This window comes from Artibeus jamaicensis, unplaced genomic scaffold, assembly GCF_021234435.1.
Source record: "Artibeus jamaicensis isolate MK-2021 breed Jamaican fruit bat unplaced genomic scaffold, CSHL_Jam_final contig_851, whole genome shotgun sequence".
In the NCBI taxonomy this organism is placed as follows: domain Eukaryota; kingdom Metazoa; phylum Chordata; class Mammalia; order Chiroptera; family Phyllostomidae; genus Artibeus; species Artibeus jamaicensis.
The window spans coordinates 6,380,344-6,399,238 of record NW_026521986.1 but is presented as its reverse complement, the minus strand read 5'-3'; the positions used below and the strand labels follow the sequence as shown (position 1 = coordinate 6,399,238).

The window sequence follows — 18,895 nt, the reverse complement described above, 5'->3', positions numbered from 1 at the left end:
AGGAGTCAAACCTTACAGCTAGAGAGACAACAAAGATAGAGTGGGTGTAAATTCTGTTTCAGCAAGATGGTGTCCAAGCTATTTCAACAGCCTCCACCTGGGACCCTGCTAAGGCCGAGGGGCACCACCCTGTATTTATCCCATTTGCCACTCCTAAAGTACACTGGGCTTTGCTGCTTCTCACATTTGAGTGGCCCAGAGAAGAGCAGAGGGGATGGGGAGGAGACGAAAAGAGAAGCCATCCTCTTCTGCCGGGCACTGCGGGGAGGGCCAAGGTGAGTTCTAGCTAGGGCTCCAGCAGCACCCTGCAGGCAGAGAGCAGCTGCTGCTGCAGCCACTTCTTGGGTTCCTAGCACATAGGGATTAACTGGGCATAGCACGGGAGGTTGTGATTCTGAGGCCTAACACCTGATCCCAGAAGCGGATGGGTTCCTGGGCACACGTGGAAAGGGCGGAGCTGTGGATTTCATCAGCAACATTGTGAAATCTGCATACCAAGCAGGCACTCCGTCTGGGAGTGAGTGCCCTGTGAAATGAGATGAGCTGTTCAATCCTGAGCCATGGGCAAATCTTCTAGGGACCCATCCGGCTCAAAATATAGCCTGGGGACAGAGGTGGCAGAGCTCACTGGGTCGGGGTGAGCCGGTGGACTCTGCCTTTAGAGACAGGCCTGCCCAGCTGCTAGACAGGCAGGTAGATAGATGGAAAGGAAAGGTGGGCTTTCCTGGGCACAGGGTCACCCAGGCCAGAGAAGACCCACGTACAGTCCAACCAGGGTCTAGTAGATTATGAGAAGGATTTCTTGGGAGCTTGAGGGTGGATTGGGAGCGACTGAACAAAGAACTACTACTTGTGCCTCTTTTCCTAAGTTTCATGGCAGGGGAGTGGGGTACAGCTTCGGGTGTACGGGGGGCCGTGTACTGGTTGCCTGCATACTCAGGGAGCAACAGTCCAGGTGCACAGGTGACTTAGAGCCTCTCACGTGACCAGCCCACCTCATCTCCACGTTCCTCTTGGGTACCAACTGAAACGTCATTTCCATGACTCCCCGTTTGCTTAGGTAGCCCCACTGTGACTGCTCAACATACGCTATTCTTTTCAGTACTGATGGTTTTTTTGCTGTCAGGCCTTCAGCAGGACATCGTGACAGTAAAGAAACTAGACGTGGATGACACTGGGAAAGCACTGGGTTAAATTTGGTTTTAGGCATCAAGGAGTTTTTTGGTGTTGGTTTTGGTTTTGGTTTGATTTGGTTTTCTTGGAATAACCATCTGTGGTTTTCTTATTTTCTTCACCTCTGCCTCTTGCACCTAAATTCTCCGAGATTCGCCCCTTGCCGCTGTGCATTCTGTCCCCCACCCCCACCCCTTGGCTCTGATGGAGAGCCATCTGGGCAGGCCACTGCGGTGGGCGTGGCTGGGGACAGGAGGAAGAGGACCTTCCTTGAGTTTCTGAATCTTCTTTCCTTGGCGTTTGTCTTCAGGGGCCTGACCCTTCTAAAGACAACAACAACAAGGAAACACCCTGGACTTGTGTATTTAGACACACGTTTTTCTCGCGTTCGGAGCAGAGCCGTTGCCTGGCTGCTGCCTTCCCTAGCTGCTGCCTTCCCTAGCCGCTGCCTTCCCTGGCTGCTGCCTTCCCTAGCTGCTGCCTTCCCTAGCTGCTGCCTTCCCTAGCCGCAGTGGCAGGAGGCATGGCGCTTTTAAGCAGGATGAATTGCTGTCTAGTGGCTGCTCTTCTGCACCCAGGACCATCAATCTTGTCTTGAATGCGGGGCTGCTGGGCTGCCTGCTCAGGCTCATCTTTTCTGGGGCAGACTTATTTACGGAGCCACAGCAAAGGTAATCTCACTCCCCCAGCACTGTGGCTTGGGCCTCTCGCAGCCACTCTTAAAAATAGCCCAAGACAAGGAGAGCCAGGGTCCGGTTACCTCCTGCACGCAGGATCTGATCTCACCTCGCCTCCTGCGTCTCCTGCGTCTGGCAGCTCAGCCCTTCTGGGTGCTGGGTCCCTCAGCCTCTCCCGCTCAGAGCCAGCTGTAGTTCCCCTTCCAAGAGGTGGGGAAAGGCACGTGGAGTGTGGAGTCCTTCCCGGCTACCTTTGCCCATCCAGTTGTGAAGGGAATGTGAGCCCTGGAAGTAGCCTGTCCCACTGTAGACAATAACAGGTTGTTCCAAAGGGGCCAGGGTGTTCTTGGGTACAGGCCTGGCATCACGGGGCATGTTGTGTAGTGGTAAGGACTGGCTTTTCCACCTTCTACCTTCCCTCTCCTGAGTAGCAAACACCTTTGCCAAGTCCTAGAAGCTGGGGCATGTCCCCTGTCCCTGTGTGCCATGTTCTTTTCCCACTGGCTTCCTAAAATCAGCCTGGTGGAGGGGGATGAACAGGCTGCAGCTTGGCCTTTGGTCCCAGCCACAGCAGTAATTTCCTAGATGACCTTGGGGAGGTCTCATCCTATAATAGGCTTGGTTTTCTCCCTTACGCAATTAGGGTGGATAATTCTGGCTCCTGTCTTACCTCAAAGGGATGTGGTGGGATTGATTAGTCAGACTGGGGAGGGGGGGGGAGTCTGAAGTGATTCTGTTTGGAAAACAAGGGCCCTGGCACCGCAGTTATGCTTGGATTGGTGAGCTCACTTCATTTCTTCTTCAGGTGTGTGCCTGCTCGGGTGGGTGAGTGTGTGTGCTGGAGTGTGTGTTTGTGTAGTGTGAGTGCACACACTTGTGGAGGGAGTGGTTTACCTGATAGCTCACTAGTTGTGAACATGTGTCATTTGTCTGCCACACAGCCTGCCCGCCCCACCCCTCCCACTTTTGCTCTCTTGGACATGAAGGCTCTGGGCTCCCTGTCCTCTCTTACAGACTTGATCTTGGGTCCCTTAAGCTCCCTGGAGAGATGACTCATTGGCAGGTACTGGTGAGGAAATTAAGGCTAAAGGAAAGCTAGTCATTTTACTAAGGCCCAAGACTTTCAGGACCCAGCCTGGTGCCTCTAGCTTCCTGCCCCACTTCCTCCCCACCCTCACCCTCGCCCTCTCCTTGCATGGCACGGTCTCTCACTTTGCCGTGTTCTCTCTCACTTTCGGAACTATGCTTCTGCTCTTGCTCCCCTCTGTGGGGCCTTGCCCCTTTCCATGTACCCCTTCACAGGATGCCTCCGAGGTTTCTTTAGGAATCGGCTTGAACTTCCCTTCCCAACACCCAGTCCTACCACGAGTTCCAGACCTTTCCTGTTCTTTCCCAAGGGTGCACACACCACACTTACTGTAACTGCTTATTTAATCATCTCTCTCGCTGCCTGAATATAAGCTCCGTGAGGACAGGGTCCTTTCTGTCTTACTCATAGCTGTCTAGCGCAGTGCCTGCCATCTTTTTGGGGGTTGGTGCATATTTGAATTAATTATGAATGAATGAACAAGTGGGCAGACATGATAAGTGACAGGTGAGTGAGGCCCCAATGCTCCTGTGTTCCATGTTGATTACATAGGTGAACACACACAGCTCCATTGTCCATGGGATCCCCTCACCACCCCCCAACCGTGATGCTGGTGGCTTTGATGGGACAGCAGGCTCGCCTGGACCCCTTGCTCTGTCCTGGGATTCAACAGGAAACCTCCTCTGAGCACCTGGTCGCACATCAGAGATGGCAAAACCAAAAGCTCAGCTTTCTGACTATTTGCAGCTGGGAAGACCTCAGAAAGCTCTTGGGCAGCCTCTGGGAGGAGTGTACTTTCCCGCACAGCTACCGGTGCTGCTGACACCAATGGCATCTTGAAGCTCACATTCATCTCTCTTACCACTGATTCGTGTTTGAGTCAGATTCAGCCAGCTTCCAGCTTCTCCCCTCTTCTCCTCTTCCCCCAGTCCACCTGGTGGGGGTGGGGGTGGAGCTGATCTTCCCAGCTCAACCCACCAGCCTCAGGCTCCCAGAAGAGCCGCCCTCCCCTGCTCCCGCAGCAGCAGTAGCGGGTTTGGAGGAAGAGGGCTTGCTACGACTGATGTCTCCACCTGCTGGCCGTCCTGACCCTTGCTGCATCAGCTCTCTGTCCCTGCCGCCACCGCCGCTGTTACTGTTCCTGCTGCTGCTGCTGCTGCAATATTTTATTATCCAAGGAGGCAGAGACCCTGGGTCGGAAGCATGGCCAGGCAGATGGCACTCTGTGCGGCTCCCACAAGGATCTACTCCTGTAGGATGCTCCAAATAAGTTTCCCCTGAGAAAAAGTCCAAGGGGGTGGGAGCTAACCCTCTGACTCTGTTGCTGTCCCCCCCCCCACCAGGGACCCTTCCATGAAGACTGAGGCAGGCATAGCTGCTAAGAGCCTGCTGACATGACATCAGCCACGGAGATTGAAAACGTGGGCAACCAGCCACCGTACAGCCGGATCAATGCCCGCTGGGATGTCCCGGACGATGAGCTGGATAATGACAACAGCTCAGCCAGGCTCTTTGAGAGGTCCCGGATCAAGGCCTTGGCAGGTACCGTTGGGGGCCATGTGGGTTAGAGAAGCTGTTCTCACAGTCCCAAGGCTCACTCCCCTCCTTGCCTGTGGCGAACCCTCTGTGTGCATTGTCGTGAGCCCTGGCAGCACAGTGACGGAGATGTGGTTGTGTGGCTAGAGAGGCGGGGCCCCCTCGGGAGAGAGCGCCGGCTCAGGCAGCCTCTGCTCCCGCGTGTCCTCCACTCCCTCCTAGGTGGGAAGTGGTGCCAGGTGGGCCCTGCCCTCCGCCTCTGTCCTGCATGATCTGAGGACAAAGTCAGAAGTAAGGGAAAGTTTGGGCGAAGAAGTGTCTGGGGGAAGGACAGCGGGCAGAGGTGCATGAGGCCTTCGTATGCATCTCCGTGTCTTGCCCGGACCTGGATAGAGGTGTTGTCATCATCCTCTTTGTGGTCCCACGAGGAAAGAGTGGTCTGATAGAAAAAATTGAGAACACTGCTTCAGAAAGGAGGATTTTTCTGGACTAAACCTCTTATCCTTAAATGAGAATTAGATTTTTACTTACCAGGTTTATAATAGAGGTCTCTGTGTGTGTGTGTGTGTGTGTCTGTGCGTGTGTTCTGGGGGTTGGGAGAGGGATGGAGAGAGAGCTTAAATCTCTGGTAGAAATGCCTTCTCCTCTCCTGCTGGCTGAGATCTGATTCTTGGGGCTTTTCTTTTCCCCACCAACCCCTGTGACCGCTGCCTTCCTGGAGCCTGGCCCAGGGGAGCTATATGTTGACCCTAAGTCCTTGGCCAGTGAGAGAGTTGGAGTTCTATGGGGCGGTGTAGGGTGTGGCCAGAGGTCGGGGTGGATCACTGCACCTGCTCTACCAGTGAGTGGCCCAAATCAGCCTTGTTCCCCCTTCGTTGCTTGTTCCCATCTTTTGCCATGTACAAAGGGCACAGGCTTTTCAACAAGCACCTTCTAGAGCGACTCTCCCCCGGCCCCCATTGCTCATGGCTTTATCTGAATTTCATGACAGTACCCTTCCAAATTTCCTCCCTCCACTCTGCTCCCACATGCCTTGGTCTATAGCTGACCTTGAAGCATAAGCAGGGCCCTAGGCCCCTGTGAGACCACAGTGACCTTTCACCTCAGGAGTGTCTGGGTGACCCATTCCCATAAAAGGAATGGGGTGTCTCATTTCCTTTCATGGTGGGGAATCCATTTAGGCTTCAGCTATCACCTTTTGTGTCCTTGTTCTTGGCAGGAAACTCCCTTTCTTTTTCCTTCATTGCCTCCTCATGACCCCCTATGACACAAGATCCTTCCCTGGTTTTCCTTGGGGACATATAATAGCACCAATCCCTTGCATTTGTTTATGTAATTTTAACCCCTTTAAATAACCAAACTCGGATCTCTTGCCTTTGCCAGTCTGGTCGTCCCTCGTGCTGGCGGGTTCTGGCTATAGCGACCCTGGCAATGTGGCCAGAGGGAGAAGGGCACCTATTCCATGAGGTTTGTCCAAGGACAGTTTGAGGAGTGAGGCTGCCTTTTGTGCAAGGATCATTTGATTTGTTTCACAGATACCCTGTTTTTTTTGTGGGTTTTTTTTTAAAGAACCAAGGTAAATTCCATTTTAACAACGATCCATTGAACTCCTACTCTGTGTAGAGCTAAACCCTTGACCAGACACAAAAGTGTGTGGGGGGGAGAAGCACAGAGATAAATACTGCATAGTGTCTGCCTCTAAGGAGTTTATGATCTATTAGGGAAAATGAACGCTGTTCATAATTAATTAGCACGGGTAGAATTAGAGAGGAACTGTAAAAAGGCACATAATTAAATAGCAATAAGAGAGCAAAGGAAGAGATGAAGGGAGAGCCAAGGACTTGTTTGTTGAGGAGGTGGCCTGGAGCTGGGGACTGATCGAAGGGTGCGTGTGACTGACAGGCAAACGGGCTAAGAGTTTGTCCACTTGGCCTGAAAGTGTTAGCCAGGTCTGATGAGCAGCCTGGGAAACTAGCAAAATGGGTTAATCAGGTTCATCAGGAAAGAGTCTTTTCCAGCTTTGCCTGTTCCTCACCAAGAGCGTGCTTCTTAGTGCTTCTTGTCTACCAAAGAATCTGAATGCCCCGCCAGGGAGAGAGGAACCACAGAGTGGAGAGTTGCAGGAGCCTTAATGGTTCAAACATCCAGCTAACAAGCAAACCTGGAAGTTTGGGCTCCATTCAGGATGTGTGAAAACAAAGAAAAACCCAAACAGTTTACCATCTTTTCCTCTCCTGAGAGTTCAGTCTGAGTGACCTATGGGAGAAACTAAAGCTTTGAGAAGGAAGGTCCAAAGTAGAGTGGCCCGCTGGACCCATTCTGATAGGCAGGTGGAGCAGAGAAAGGAAGTGTCAGCCTCCCCAGGTTTGGCTTCCTGACATTTTTCTCTGCAGCACCATCTCTGGAGCTGCCCGGGCAGTCTGGGCAGGGGTCAGTCTTTCCAAAGAGGCTTAGGAAGCAGAAGCTACCTCTGGTTTCCATCGTCCTGGCATGCTCCATGGCCACCCCCGACTCCTGTGTACTAGGGCAAGGAAGGCATTGGGTTCTGTGTTTTCTTATAAGGTGGCAGTGATCTGCTTTGTAGGTTTGTGTGGCAAGGTCAGAAAGATAGGCCTGGAATTTTCTGTCTAAAGTTGAAGCTCCTGGGGTGAAAAGGAAAAGGTCACCAGACCCAGATCCAAGTCCTGATTCCATCTCTAATGCTGCTCTGAAGAGGACGGCTGAATCAGTTTCCTGTTCTATCAGGTGGAGACAGTAGTACCTTCCCAAGGTTGTCAGTGTCAAGTAAGATAAAGTTTATGCACACTTTTTATCAATAATAAAATACTAAGCACCCTGGCTAGTGTAGCTCAGTGGACTGAGCACGGGCTGCAAATCAAAGGGCTACTAGTTCGGTTCCTCGTCAGGGCACATGCCTGGGTTGCAGGCCAGGTCCCCAATGAGGGGCCACATGAGAGGCAACCACACGTTAATGTTTCTCTCCCACTCTTTCTCCCTCCCTTCCCCTCTCTCTAAAAATGGGTGAATAAAATCTTTAAAAGAATAAAAAAATATTTTAAAAATACTAAGCAAATGTCTGTATTTATAGGAAATCTTCTTAGTATCTCTCTGTCCCTTCTACCAGCTTCAGACATTCAAGATCATCAGCTCATTCCATGGCCCAGTTACCTTGGCCTGTTTCAGGGTCAATTTCTTCCTCCTTCACCTTCAACTTTTTCTCAGAATGCCTGGGTTGGAAAAGAAGAACCAGGGACTGGGGAAATTAGGCCGATGCTTGTGTTCGGAGCTCTTGGCTTGGTCCCGAGAGACCCAGTGCCCGTGGGAGGAAGCCCCCTGCTGTGAGGATTTTCTCCTGGAGGCCATCCGGTCAAGACCCCAGCCCTGTCTCTTCCATGGCCCAGGCATCCAAAGGATCCGCCTTGGGCCTGGTGTGGCAGCTCCTCCGAGTCCTCCTCTCCTTAGTGACCTGCAGTTCAAAGACTTCCACTTGGTTAACTGGATTCCATCTTTTCTGCCTCTTCAGTCAACTTTCTCTCAGCTCCAGAGGAAGTACTCCCTATTCTCCCTTTCTAATCTTTTCTAGCTCTCCCCCAGCCCCGGGCCAAGATTAACAAGACATCTGGTTATTCTAGGTAGAAACCACCACATTGCTATACAGATACCCAACCTCTCTCCAGAATGAATTACTCTGGATTTGAAACTGCAGATCAGCCTAGCTAAAGTGAAAGGTGGGGGGGGGGACGGGGAGGGAGAGAAAACACTGCAGAGGGCTCCTGAAAGGAGATGCATTTGACCTTGGCAATGCCAAGGGGACGGCTGGGGGCTCAGCAGGAATATTTGCCTAGTAGGTCCCTGGGCAGATGTTACTTCTCAGTGTCAGCCTCTGAAGCTGGCAGCACTTTTTGAGGTTCTGTGTTGCATAGCCATGAGGGTTCTTCAGGGAGCTGTCCTCTGCCGTGATGGCTCCAGCTCCTTCCCAGGCAGCCCACTTTCTGGACCTTCTTTGAAAGATTAGAGGTAGGGAAACAGCTGACAAGGCCAAGTTCCTATCCCACCAAGATGTCCCAGCCTTAGAGTTTCAGTAGAAAAGCTATCAGTGTCTTCTAGAGTCACTTTCATTGTCTTCCGGAGTACCCCCCTTCCTCCCCTTCCCTTCTTCATACTGGAAGCCATTCCATAGACATTTGTGGCATCTGCAGGGAATTACCCAGCCAGAATGCCCACCCTCTGTGCCCTCCCTCCATATCCCAGAGGAAGCCCCTGCTGCCTGCATCCCTCCTCACACCTGGTCATGTACCCCAGGTGCTCAGGGCAGATGTGGCCCAGCTGGGAGAGGAGCAGTGCAACAGAAAGGTGCCCCGAAAAGAGAAACCCTGTGCACCAGCTTCCCTCCTGCCTTCTCCCCCTGCCGCACACATGCACACAGTTTGGCGTCCCAGCTCCCCAGTGCACAGAGCACCAGCTTGCAGTCCCGGCCTCCTGATAAGGCCTGTCAGGAGGAGAAGAACGGACACACCCTTCTTCATCCTCTCTGGTTCATTGAACAATGGCTGTGGGAGAGGCTACACAGAGCTGCCCTTTTCCAACAAAGAGAGCAAAATTGTGTAGCCCACTCAAAATGGGAATCCAAATGACATTTCAAGCTAGAGATGCACTTCTTTCTGTGTTCTGTTTGTAGCCTTCATGCTAGAAATGAGATGAGGCCGAGTGGTGAGGTTGATTAAGGACAATTCAGAGAATGCCCAAGGACAGCAGGTGCACTGCAGGCTGCATCCTGTGCTCCGAAGCAATTGTTGCTGCCTCTTTGAACCTTCAACGCCTTCCAGACCCACTGTGCCCAGGCTCCAAGGTCAAGTTTTGTGATCAGCAGAAGTTCCATCAGAGCCCCAGGATGGTGGTCCTCAGACCCTGCTGCTCCCTGCCCACCCCCCTTGACTCCCCAGGAACTCTCCAGAGAGGGTGGTTGGGCTCCTTCCTGACTTTGGTGGCAAAAATGATGCTTGGCCTCTCCCTGCTCCTCTTTCCCTACCTGCACCAAAATGATGCTGAGCCCAGGTGCCCTGGTCACCTGAGGAGGGCTTTATGTCCAGAGGGTGAGTGGTTTCTTTTTTTTGCCACACCGGGGTGGGGGATCAGCAGCTTCTTGGAAGTCTGTTAAGTGGACAAATTCAGATGCAGCACCTGAAGGGAGACCAAGGCATCAGGTGTTTATGGTCCTCATGTCTCTCTTTCTTGAGCTACCTGTGGGCACAAAGATCAGCTGTCATTAGTGAGAGGTTTTTCCAATGTTTTCTTCTCAGATTTCAAAACATGGAATGGAGTTTTATTTAGAGACTATATATTGGGGACATACACTATTCACGGAAATATGTATAATTATTAACCATCATTTCAGTATACTGTCCAAAGGGGAAAAAATCGGCTCAGCAGCTTTCTCTTGGAAGTCAGCCATTGTGAGTTCCCCCTCCCCCAAGACAGACTGCTGTTCAGATAAACCTGCCACTTACCTGTGCAGGCAAACCTGCAAGAGAGGTGGGCATGTCACCTACACTGTGTGTCCTGGCCCAGGACATAACACCTTCTCTCACTGTCCCCTCTCCCCTCTTGGTAAGAGCTGCTCTTCCTCCTTGAGAAGCTTTGCAGGATGAAGGCTGCTCCCTGTCTCTGGATGACTGCTATCTATCATCGTGGAGAGCCGTGATCAAATATTAATACACCGAGGTTAATAATAAGGCTCCGTTCCCTCCCCACGCGGTTCGGTCTGAGTGAGCCGTGGTAATAGCCTCCTCCATCTTTGGGACATTCCTGTGGGCTGTCAGCTTTGTTCCCAAGGGCAGGCTCTGGCACCAGGCCCTGACTGCTTGTGGGTCCTGGGAGCAGCCGGCACCCACGCCCCTCACCCCTGGGATGGGCCCCCCTGCGTGCTGCTTGGTGGGAGAGGCGGTATCTCCAGAGCATTTGTAGCATTCTTCATTTTCCCTCCTAATCATGTCACTGAGAGAGAGTGACAAGGAAGCTTGGTAGCAGCTGAGTCTCGGGGAGCATCTTGCCTCCGAACCCTTTGGCCTTCAGACTCTGGAAACTAGATCAACCAGGGAATCTCATTTTACAGTCTAGTGAGAGTGAAGTGGGTCAGATAATCACACATGTGTTTATATAAATGCGGACATATGTGTATAATGACAAGTTATGATAAATGCCGTGAAGGTTTACTGAGAACTGTAAGAGTTTATAGCATAACCTATAGCTTACAACCCAATTCGGTACGAGCAGGGGCTTGTTGGAGCGGGCCTGAAGGGACGGGTGGGTAGGAGGGGGCAGGCAGGAGCCACATCACAGGATCCCTTACAGGCCATGGCCACTTCAGGGTCCTGGCAGGAAGCAGCAGGAAATGCAAAAGGACTGGCTGAGGAATTTAATGAGGTGATTATTTGCAAAGGAATTGGCCTGGTTTTCCAGATCAAAGGGTGGGAGCCCTTAGCAGGGAGAGCTATAGGCTCGGAGCTGCCAGCGGGGTGGAGCTGCTCACAGCCCATCAACCTGCTTCTCACAGGGAATTGACATGGTTACGTGAGGGTTTTTTAAGATCTCTCTGACCTCAATGGGGAGAACAGGTCGAGGTGCCACAGTCCAGGAAGGGGAGGTGGCAGTGCGAGCCAGCCTGGGAGCCAGGGGGAAGAGAACATGGTCCGTCCCAGCAACATCATTCTTCGGTCCTGCCTCCATTGCGGGCTCTCTGGTTCCGTGACCTTGGCCAAGTCACTGTTCTGCTCCTCAGGGCCTCTGTTTCCTCACCTGGCAAACAAGGGGCAGGAACCTGAGGATGCTCAAGGCCTTCCCAGCTCTGGCAGCCTGGGAGGGAGGCACCTGTGGAGCTCTGCTTCCTAGCTTGGGGGATGGGCATTGATCCTTTTTAGCAAATCAGTGGGGTCCCCATAAATTCCCTGTTCCTCAGAGGCTAGGCTAGCTGAGTCCTGGGGCCTCTTACCTGTGTGCCCCTCAATCTCAGCGAGCGTAGCGCCCCCATGCAGCCATCACCGGCGTGCAGGATGGCAGTGCTTGGTGCCTGCACAGCTGCTCAGTGTGCCAGGTGCTTTTTTCCTCGGTGGCTCACTGGCTCTCCTGGCACTCTGAAGGAGGTGGGGTGCAGCTGGGCCCTTTACAGATGAGGGAGGTCATACAGCCGGAAGTGGCAGGGCAGGACAAAACTGCTGGGTTTTAAAGTCATTACATTGGGTTCCGCTGCGGCTCCCGGGTCCTCTCCAATGTGCTTTAGACCTGCATTCTCTCCTCCTTGGTGCTGCACTTGAGATGCTCCGTCCCATTTTTTCTGCCACCACCAGCTTCTTGAGCCTTTTGATCAAAACACTGAACTCATTTTTACTCCTGTCTTACAGCCTCTGAATACCCTCACCTGCCAGCGCCCGCTGACCCTTGTTCTGTGTTACTGTCCACGTCAGCCCCTCTCACTTCATGTCCATTGTTCACCTGCCGTTGGACCGTGTCACCTCAAGCAGGGGCTTCTGCGGCCACCTCACTCCAGCCTCTCCTCTGTCCCATCGTGTTTACACAGGGCAGTTAGAATCGTCCCCCCACAATTTTTAGTGAGATGTTGTTTGACTTAAGAATCTCCAGCCTCTTCTTTACCTGGAGTATAAAGTTCCAAGTTCAGATTCCCTAGGCTGCCCTTGAACTTCTCTTCTCTGGGTAGGTTGACTGGTTCTCAGCCTCACCCCCGGACCTGTACACGGGTACACACATGACCACGTGTGCACATGGGCACTTGCCTGTTTCCACCTGAGGGGCTTTAGACAAGACCCGCTTCCTTCCCTCCCATTCCACTTCTTCAAAAACGATTCTTTATTTAAGTTGATTTAAGATAACTTGTTTCCTTTTCCTACAGTATATACTCTATTTTATTTTTAAAAATAGGTGATTACTTGTCTATCTTTAAATATTTTATTATACAACAATATGTATTTAGTGTAGAAAAGAATTAGAAAAGCAGATAAAAAACTGAAAACTAGACATTGTTCAAGTCTCATGTAGACATTTTAATGCCTGTAGATATATGACTACATGTAAGTATTAAAATATCATCTATAGTAAAATCTCAGAATCTGTTTCACTGAGCAGTATACTATGAATATCTTTTCGTGTCAGTAAACATGCAGATCCTCGTTTTCATGGCTGTATAGTCTTCCTTTGTATTAATGTGCCCAGTCTAGTTAACCAACATCTTAGTGTTAAACTGATCACTTTTAAAGTCAGTCTTTGGTGCTTTTTTTCTGGCATTTGCAGGTTTGTAATAAGCATCCTAAAGTTCTCTGTTACGCTCTGGGTGGTGTGGCTCAGTGGATTGAGTGCCAGCCTGTGGACCAAAAAGCTGCCAGTTCAGGGCACACGCCTGTGTTGTGGGCCAGGTCCCCAGTTGGGGGCATGAGAGAAGTAACTTATCGCTGTTTCTCTCACACATTATGTTTTTCTCCCTTTCTCCCTCCTTTGCCCTCTCTCTAAAAATAGATAGATAAAATCTTTTAAAACTATGTAGTCCTTACTCATAGAAAAAATAAAATAGGGCCCTGGATGGTATATCTCAGTGGATTGGGTGTAGGCCTGCAAACCAAAGGATCGCAGTTTGATTCCCAGTCAGAGCACATGCCTGGGTTGCAGGCCAGTTCCCAGTGGGGGATGCATGAGAGGCAACCATACATTGATGTTTGTCTCCCTTTCTCCTTCCCTTCCCCTCTAAAGACAAATAAATAAAATCTTGTTTTAAAAAAAGAAAAAAATAGAATGATTTTAAAAATAATCATTACTACATGTATAATTATAATAAAATTAATAACATAAAATAAAATAAGATTCTCTGCTAGAATCAACCCTAGCTAGATTTTAAATCCTTATAGGCAGGGAACCTATGTTCTAGTTGTTCACAGGACCAGCGTGACAGGAGTAGGTAGGTTGAAAAAAAATTCCTCTCCGGAGCAGACGAGAGAGTAGAATGGCACCACTGCTTGCGGCGTGCCCCTGAGGGCCTGCCCCCGTGCTAGGCTTTATGATGCGGGATAGGCATCTGCGTCATCATCGTCATCGAAGTTTGTCACAAATTCGTGGAGTTAAAGTATCACTCACTCAGGTTCACTAAGCTCTTCAGGTCCTGGTGTGAGAAGGAAAGAAACCCCGAGTTGTAAACCTGCAAAGGGCTCATTCAGTGGTTGTTCTCAGGCCTAGGCTAGTGGTCCAGGGCCTCCCACGGTGCCTTTTCTCACACTTATCTTTCTGGCCACCCAGGTTTACCCGCAGCTTATGGCTCTGTGCTGGTGAAAACGCAGACCTCCTCAAGAAGGATCCCTTTTAACTTTTCGTCAGTCATTTGTTCTTCAGGGTTTGTGAGCTTTATATACTGTTTTTATTCACTCTCATCATAAGAGTAATACTTGTTTATTGCAGAAAGTTTGGAAAACATAAATAAGCAAAGAAAAAAAAAGGCTACCCACAGTCTTACCTCCCAGCTATATAGCAACACCCAACTTCAGCTTTTTTTCTGTGGATATACCTTCTTGCTGTTAGAGCTACAACCTTATTAGTATTCTCATGAGTATACCAAAATTATTAAATCATCTCCTGTTATTAAATACTTAGGTTGCTTAGGTTGAGAGCAGACCTGTAACAGACAGGCATGATGCAGGCAAGAAGTTTTACAGGAAGCCGTGGCAGGAAGAAATAGATGGGCCTAGAAATGGGCGATTAAGATTCCAAGATAAGGTATTTCGACTTTACCATTTGGCTTAAGAACAACAGCCAGTGGGAGAAGGAGGTGCTGGGTGGAGGTAAGCAAAAGGGAAAAAATTGGGACAACTATAATAACATAATCAATAAAATACTATTTGTTTAAAGAGCTCCACTGGAAACTTTTGATAACACACATTTCAAGCAGGTATCAGAGTGGGTGAGGCCAGCGACCAAGAGGAGTCCTGGAGAAGATGTAAGTCAAGAGAGGGGAAGAGCCTTGACCCTGGGGGGAGAAGTCTGTGCTGTGAAACCCCTGTTTCGGGACAGTAAGTGGTCGAGACCTGAGAGCTGCCAGGTGGTCGGGGAGCCTCGCCGCCCTGAGGACCACAGGCCATACTCCGGGCTCTTTCTGGGGGGAAGGGTGGTCAGGGAGGTGTAGGCAGCTGTGCTTGTAATTTTTGTCTGGTGCAAAGTCCTGAGGCAGGGCGCACAAAGAAACTGGGCTATCTTGAGAGTGAAGGAGAGAAAAACAGTTGAATATTTTCTTTAGAAAAAGAAAAGTGTATTTCTGTATTGAATAAGTCATATGTACATCCAGTGGGCATCACTCAAGATATGAAAGGGCAGACGATGTCTTACTCCCATCTTGGGCCCCAGACACCCTGCTCCTGCCTCATGGGTCTTTGCAGGAGTGTTTCATGCACAGATTAGCAAGCGGTCTATTCTACTTACTGTACATTATTCTATACTGCATTTTTCCCACCCAGGATATCTCGAGGACTGCTTTATTTTTTTATCTTCACCTGAGAACATGTTTTCAATGATTTTTAGAGAGGAAGGAAGGAAGGAAGAGAGAGAGAGAGAGATTGATGTGAGAGGGAAACATCAATTGGTTGCCTCCAATTCATGCCCCAACTGAGAATTGAACCCACAACCCAGGCTTGTGCCCTGACCAGGAACTGAACCTGTAACCCTTCAGTGCACAGAGGATGCTCCAACTAACTGAGCCATGTGACCAGGGCTTAAGATTGTTTTATATTAATATATAAATAGCCCACTCATTTTCTATAGCTATATAATATTCCATTGTCATGCACATATAATTTTATTTTAACCAGTCCCCTGTTGGTGGACATTTAGGTTTTCAATCTTTTGCTGTTTCAACTATGCTGTGAATAACCTTGTTATGTAGGTTATTGTATGTTTATCTGTAGGATAAATTCCTAGAAGTGGAACTATTGAGTTCAAAAGAATATGCATGTGTAATTCTGATCCGTCTTGCCAAACTGCTGTTATACTCTCCCCAGCAACATATGAATGCTGTTTCCCTACATCCTTGCCAAACAGGTGTCAGATAGGACCTTTTGATCCTTGGCCATCTGATAATGTGAAACATAACATAGCACCTTGGTGTATGTTCGTATTAGTTTTTTGACTTGTAGTATGAAAATTTTCAAACACAAAAAAGTAGAAAATAAAAGTATAATGAATCATCACATAGATTTAACAACTGATAATATTTTGCTGTGTTGGCTTATCCATGGTGGGTATGGAAGTATTACTGAAGTAAATTGAAGATCATGACATTTCACCCCTAATACTTTAGTACGTGTCTCTGAAAAACAAGAACATTTCCCAACTGACCGTAATACCATTATTATACCTAATAAGTTAACAGTGATTCCATAATATGCTCTAATACCCACTTAATATTCAAAATTTCCCAGTCATCTCAAAATGTCTTTTATGATTAGTCTGTTCAAACTCATTAAGGGCCATGTATTAGATTTTGCGTGTGCATCTGCTTTTAATTTGTACTTCTATTATGAATAGTTTGGACAACTTTCCACACATTTAAGAGATCTTGATGTTTTTTTTCTGTTAACTTTTTGTTCACGTTCCTATGTCCATTTTGCTATTGGATTATTGATCTTGTTAATTTGTAGGTGTTTTTACCTATGAGATAATTAGCCCTTCGTGGTATCTTTCCTCATTTGTTTGATTTTGCTTATGGTATTTTATCCCCCACAAAAATCTTTTTAGCATAGTCTTTAAGTCTTTTATTTTATGGCTTTTGGATTTTGTGTTATATTTCCTACATGAACATTATAAGTAAAACATTGAGTTTGGAATTTTTAATATTTTATTTATTTATTTTTAGAGAAGGGAAGGGAGGGAGAGAGAGAGGGAAACATCAATGTGTGGTTGCCTTCGTCACATGCCCCCTACTGGGGACCTGGCCTACAACCCAGGCACATGTCCCCAGTAGGGGGCACGTTTTTGGACTGGGAATCAAAGCTGTGATCCTTTGGTTGGTAGGTTGGCACTCAGTCCACTGAGCCACGCAGCCAGGGAGTGTTCAGTATTTTTATGATTTAATTTTTTACATTTAAATTTTTTGACCCAAATGAAATGTATTCTGAAGTATAAGGTATAGATTTAAATTAATTTGTCCTGGATGGCCATCTAGTTTTGCCTACCCCCTTAGCTCCGTGATCCATCTTTCCCCTTCATATATGAAATGCCACCTTTATGCAGCATGAAATGCCCATGTGTGCTCGGGAGTATTTCTTTTCCACTGTTGTGTCTGTCTATTCATATACTAGTACCACACAGCTTTATTATAACTTTATACTGCAATTTAATACTTGATAGGAAAAAACAGCTGGGAAGGTTGGTCACCCTTTCTTTTTTTGAATTTTTGTAGCTATTTTAATTTGTTTTTCCAATGAATTTCCTAACAGTTTCTCTAGGTCATCTAAATTTAAATTATGTAATTTAATTCTATTTAAATAGTAAATATATAGATTACTTTAGGGTAAACAGATACTTTGATGATACTGAGTTTCCCCAGTTGAAAATTTAGCGTGCCTTTCCGGATCCTTTAAAGGGTTTTTTGGGATCGATTTTGCACACGTCCTTTTCCATTTAAGCTAAAACACTTTGTCTTTTTATTATTATTGGGAGCCCCACACATGAATATTTCAGGAACTAACCCTGTCACACATTCAGTGGTTCCTTTTGCTTCTAGAATGAAATCTAAACTAGCCTTTCATTCAACGCTTTCCACATCTGGTTTAAAACCTATTTTCAACATGTTTTCTTTTTACCCGTAGCTGTCAGTAGTCCCCTTATAAAGGCTCTGTCCTTTTCTGCCTCTCTGCGTGGGCACCTCCTGTCTTCCTGTTCCCTTCCTCCTCTGCCTGCCCAAGGTGGTTTTCTCCGTGAACTCCCCCTGCCCTTGGCTCCTCCAGTTAGAGAAGACCTCTCTCCTCTTCGCCCTTGACCATTTATTGTATGTGTCATTTACCTGGTAATCAATCCAATATTACCTGATGACAGCTTGTGTATTATTAAAATGACCTGCCCTTTACCTCTAGTGTAGTTGCAAAATTAACTACTTGTGGGTTTGTGCCTTGTTCCCGCTACTGGCCTGTGCGACCCTTGGGGAAGGGGAGGGTGCTCCGGGCTTCCTGCAGCATCTAGAATGGGCCTGCACGCGGGATTAGGAACAGCGGTGATGCTAAGAACGGTGGCTAACATTTACGGCAAGCCTTCTGTGGGCCAGGTACTGTTTTAAGCACTTTTCATGTATGAACTCACGTATTAGTGAATAAGTATTTGAGAGTTTTGGTGTTGTGGGTTTATCTGGCCTCAAATGAATCTTTGAAGGGGGGTATAAAGGAACTATCACCCAGTCACAATATCCAGACAGTAATTCTAACTAGCTGGTCAGAGAGGTGGTTAGGGCTTTTCTAGGGGAAACCCTAACACATAGCGGGGAATGAGGATGGCCACAGCCTGGAAAGGAGAGGGAGAGAAACACACGGGCGCGGAGAGGCCCTGGGTGGGACGGCAGCAGGGGCAGGAGTGACTGACCATGCTCCTGAGCTGTTTTCTTTCCTGTGCTGGCAGGGTTAGGGCTTTGAAAATAAGGCCTGGGTGCTGGCTGGGCCTCGCTGAGGCCTCCTTTCCACAACAGGTCCCTGCAGAGTGGCCCAAGTGCCCTGGGGCCAGCAGGCCAAATGCATGGTCGAGTCCCAGGCCTGTGTGAACCACCAGCGTTCCCAGCCCAGCCGGCTCCAAGCCACCTGCTTCTCCTGAGCTTGGAAGGCTCCCGGTGAGCACCCGGGCCATGCCGGTGTGGAGCAGCCAGAGCTAATGAGCTGGTGGAAACGAATCTCCACCCCTGGGCCTTTTCTCTCCCACGATCATCATTAGCCTCTCGGAATCTTTCCCGTGTCTCCACACTGCAGAGTGTTTCAAGGTGCTGGGGATTCTGGGCAGTTTCACTCCAGCTTTCAAGTAAAGGCAGCCTGGATGCTGGATTTTGGAACACCAGCCTGAGCTGTGTTGCACCCCCTATATCTTGGGGTCCAGGAGGCATCATTTCTGTGTTAAAAACTGGGGAGATCTGCTTTGATTTATGTGCCAGCCCAGCAGCCTGGAATTAAATTCCATGTATCCACCTAAATGGACTCTGTTATAGTTTGCTAGGCACAAATAAATGGGTCTCAGCACCCATGGAATGAAGTTTTGGGATTCTTAAAGGAGGAGGAGAGAGAAGAAAGGCCTTTAGTGTTTTGAGCCACTCACCTCTAAAGGGGCTAGAAATACCAACCCCCTTGGTCAAAGCTCCACTACTGACTGGGAGGACTAGCCTCTCACAGAACAAGTCTGGTTTCTG

The 18,895-nt window shown here is 48.8% G+C and overlaps 1 protein-coding gene across 2 annotated transcripts in view; it reads left to right on the top strand.

Moving 5' to 3' along the window:
- SPTB (spectrin beta, erythrocytic) overlaps positions 1-18,895 on the top strand; it is a 118,464-nt gene that overhangs the window by 47,781 nt on the left and 51,788 nt on the right. For both annotated transcript variants that reach the window (XM_053673288.1, XM_053673289.1), the window contains exon 2: positions 4,281-4,479. In XM_053673288.1, the coding sequence (XP_053529263.1) occupies positions 4,332-4,479 (148 nt within the window). In that variant the 5' untranslated portion in view covers positions 4,281-4,331. The remainder of the gene's footprint in view (positions 1-4,280; positions 4,480-18,895) is intronic.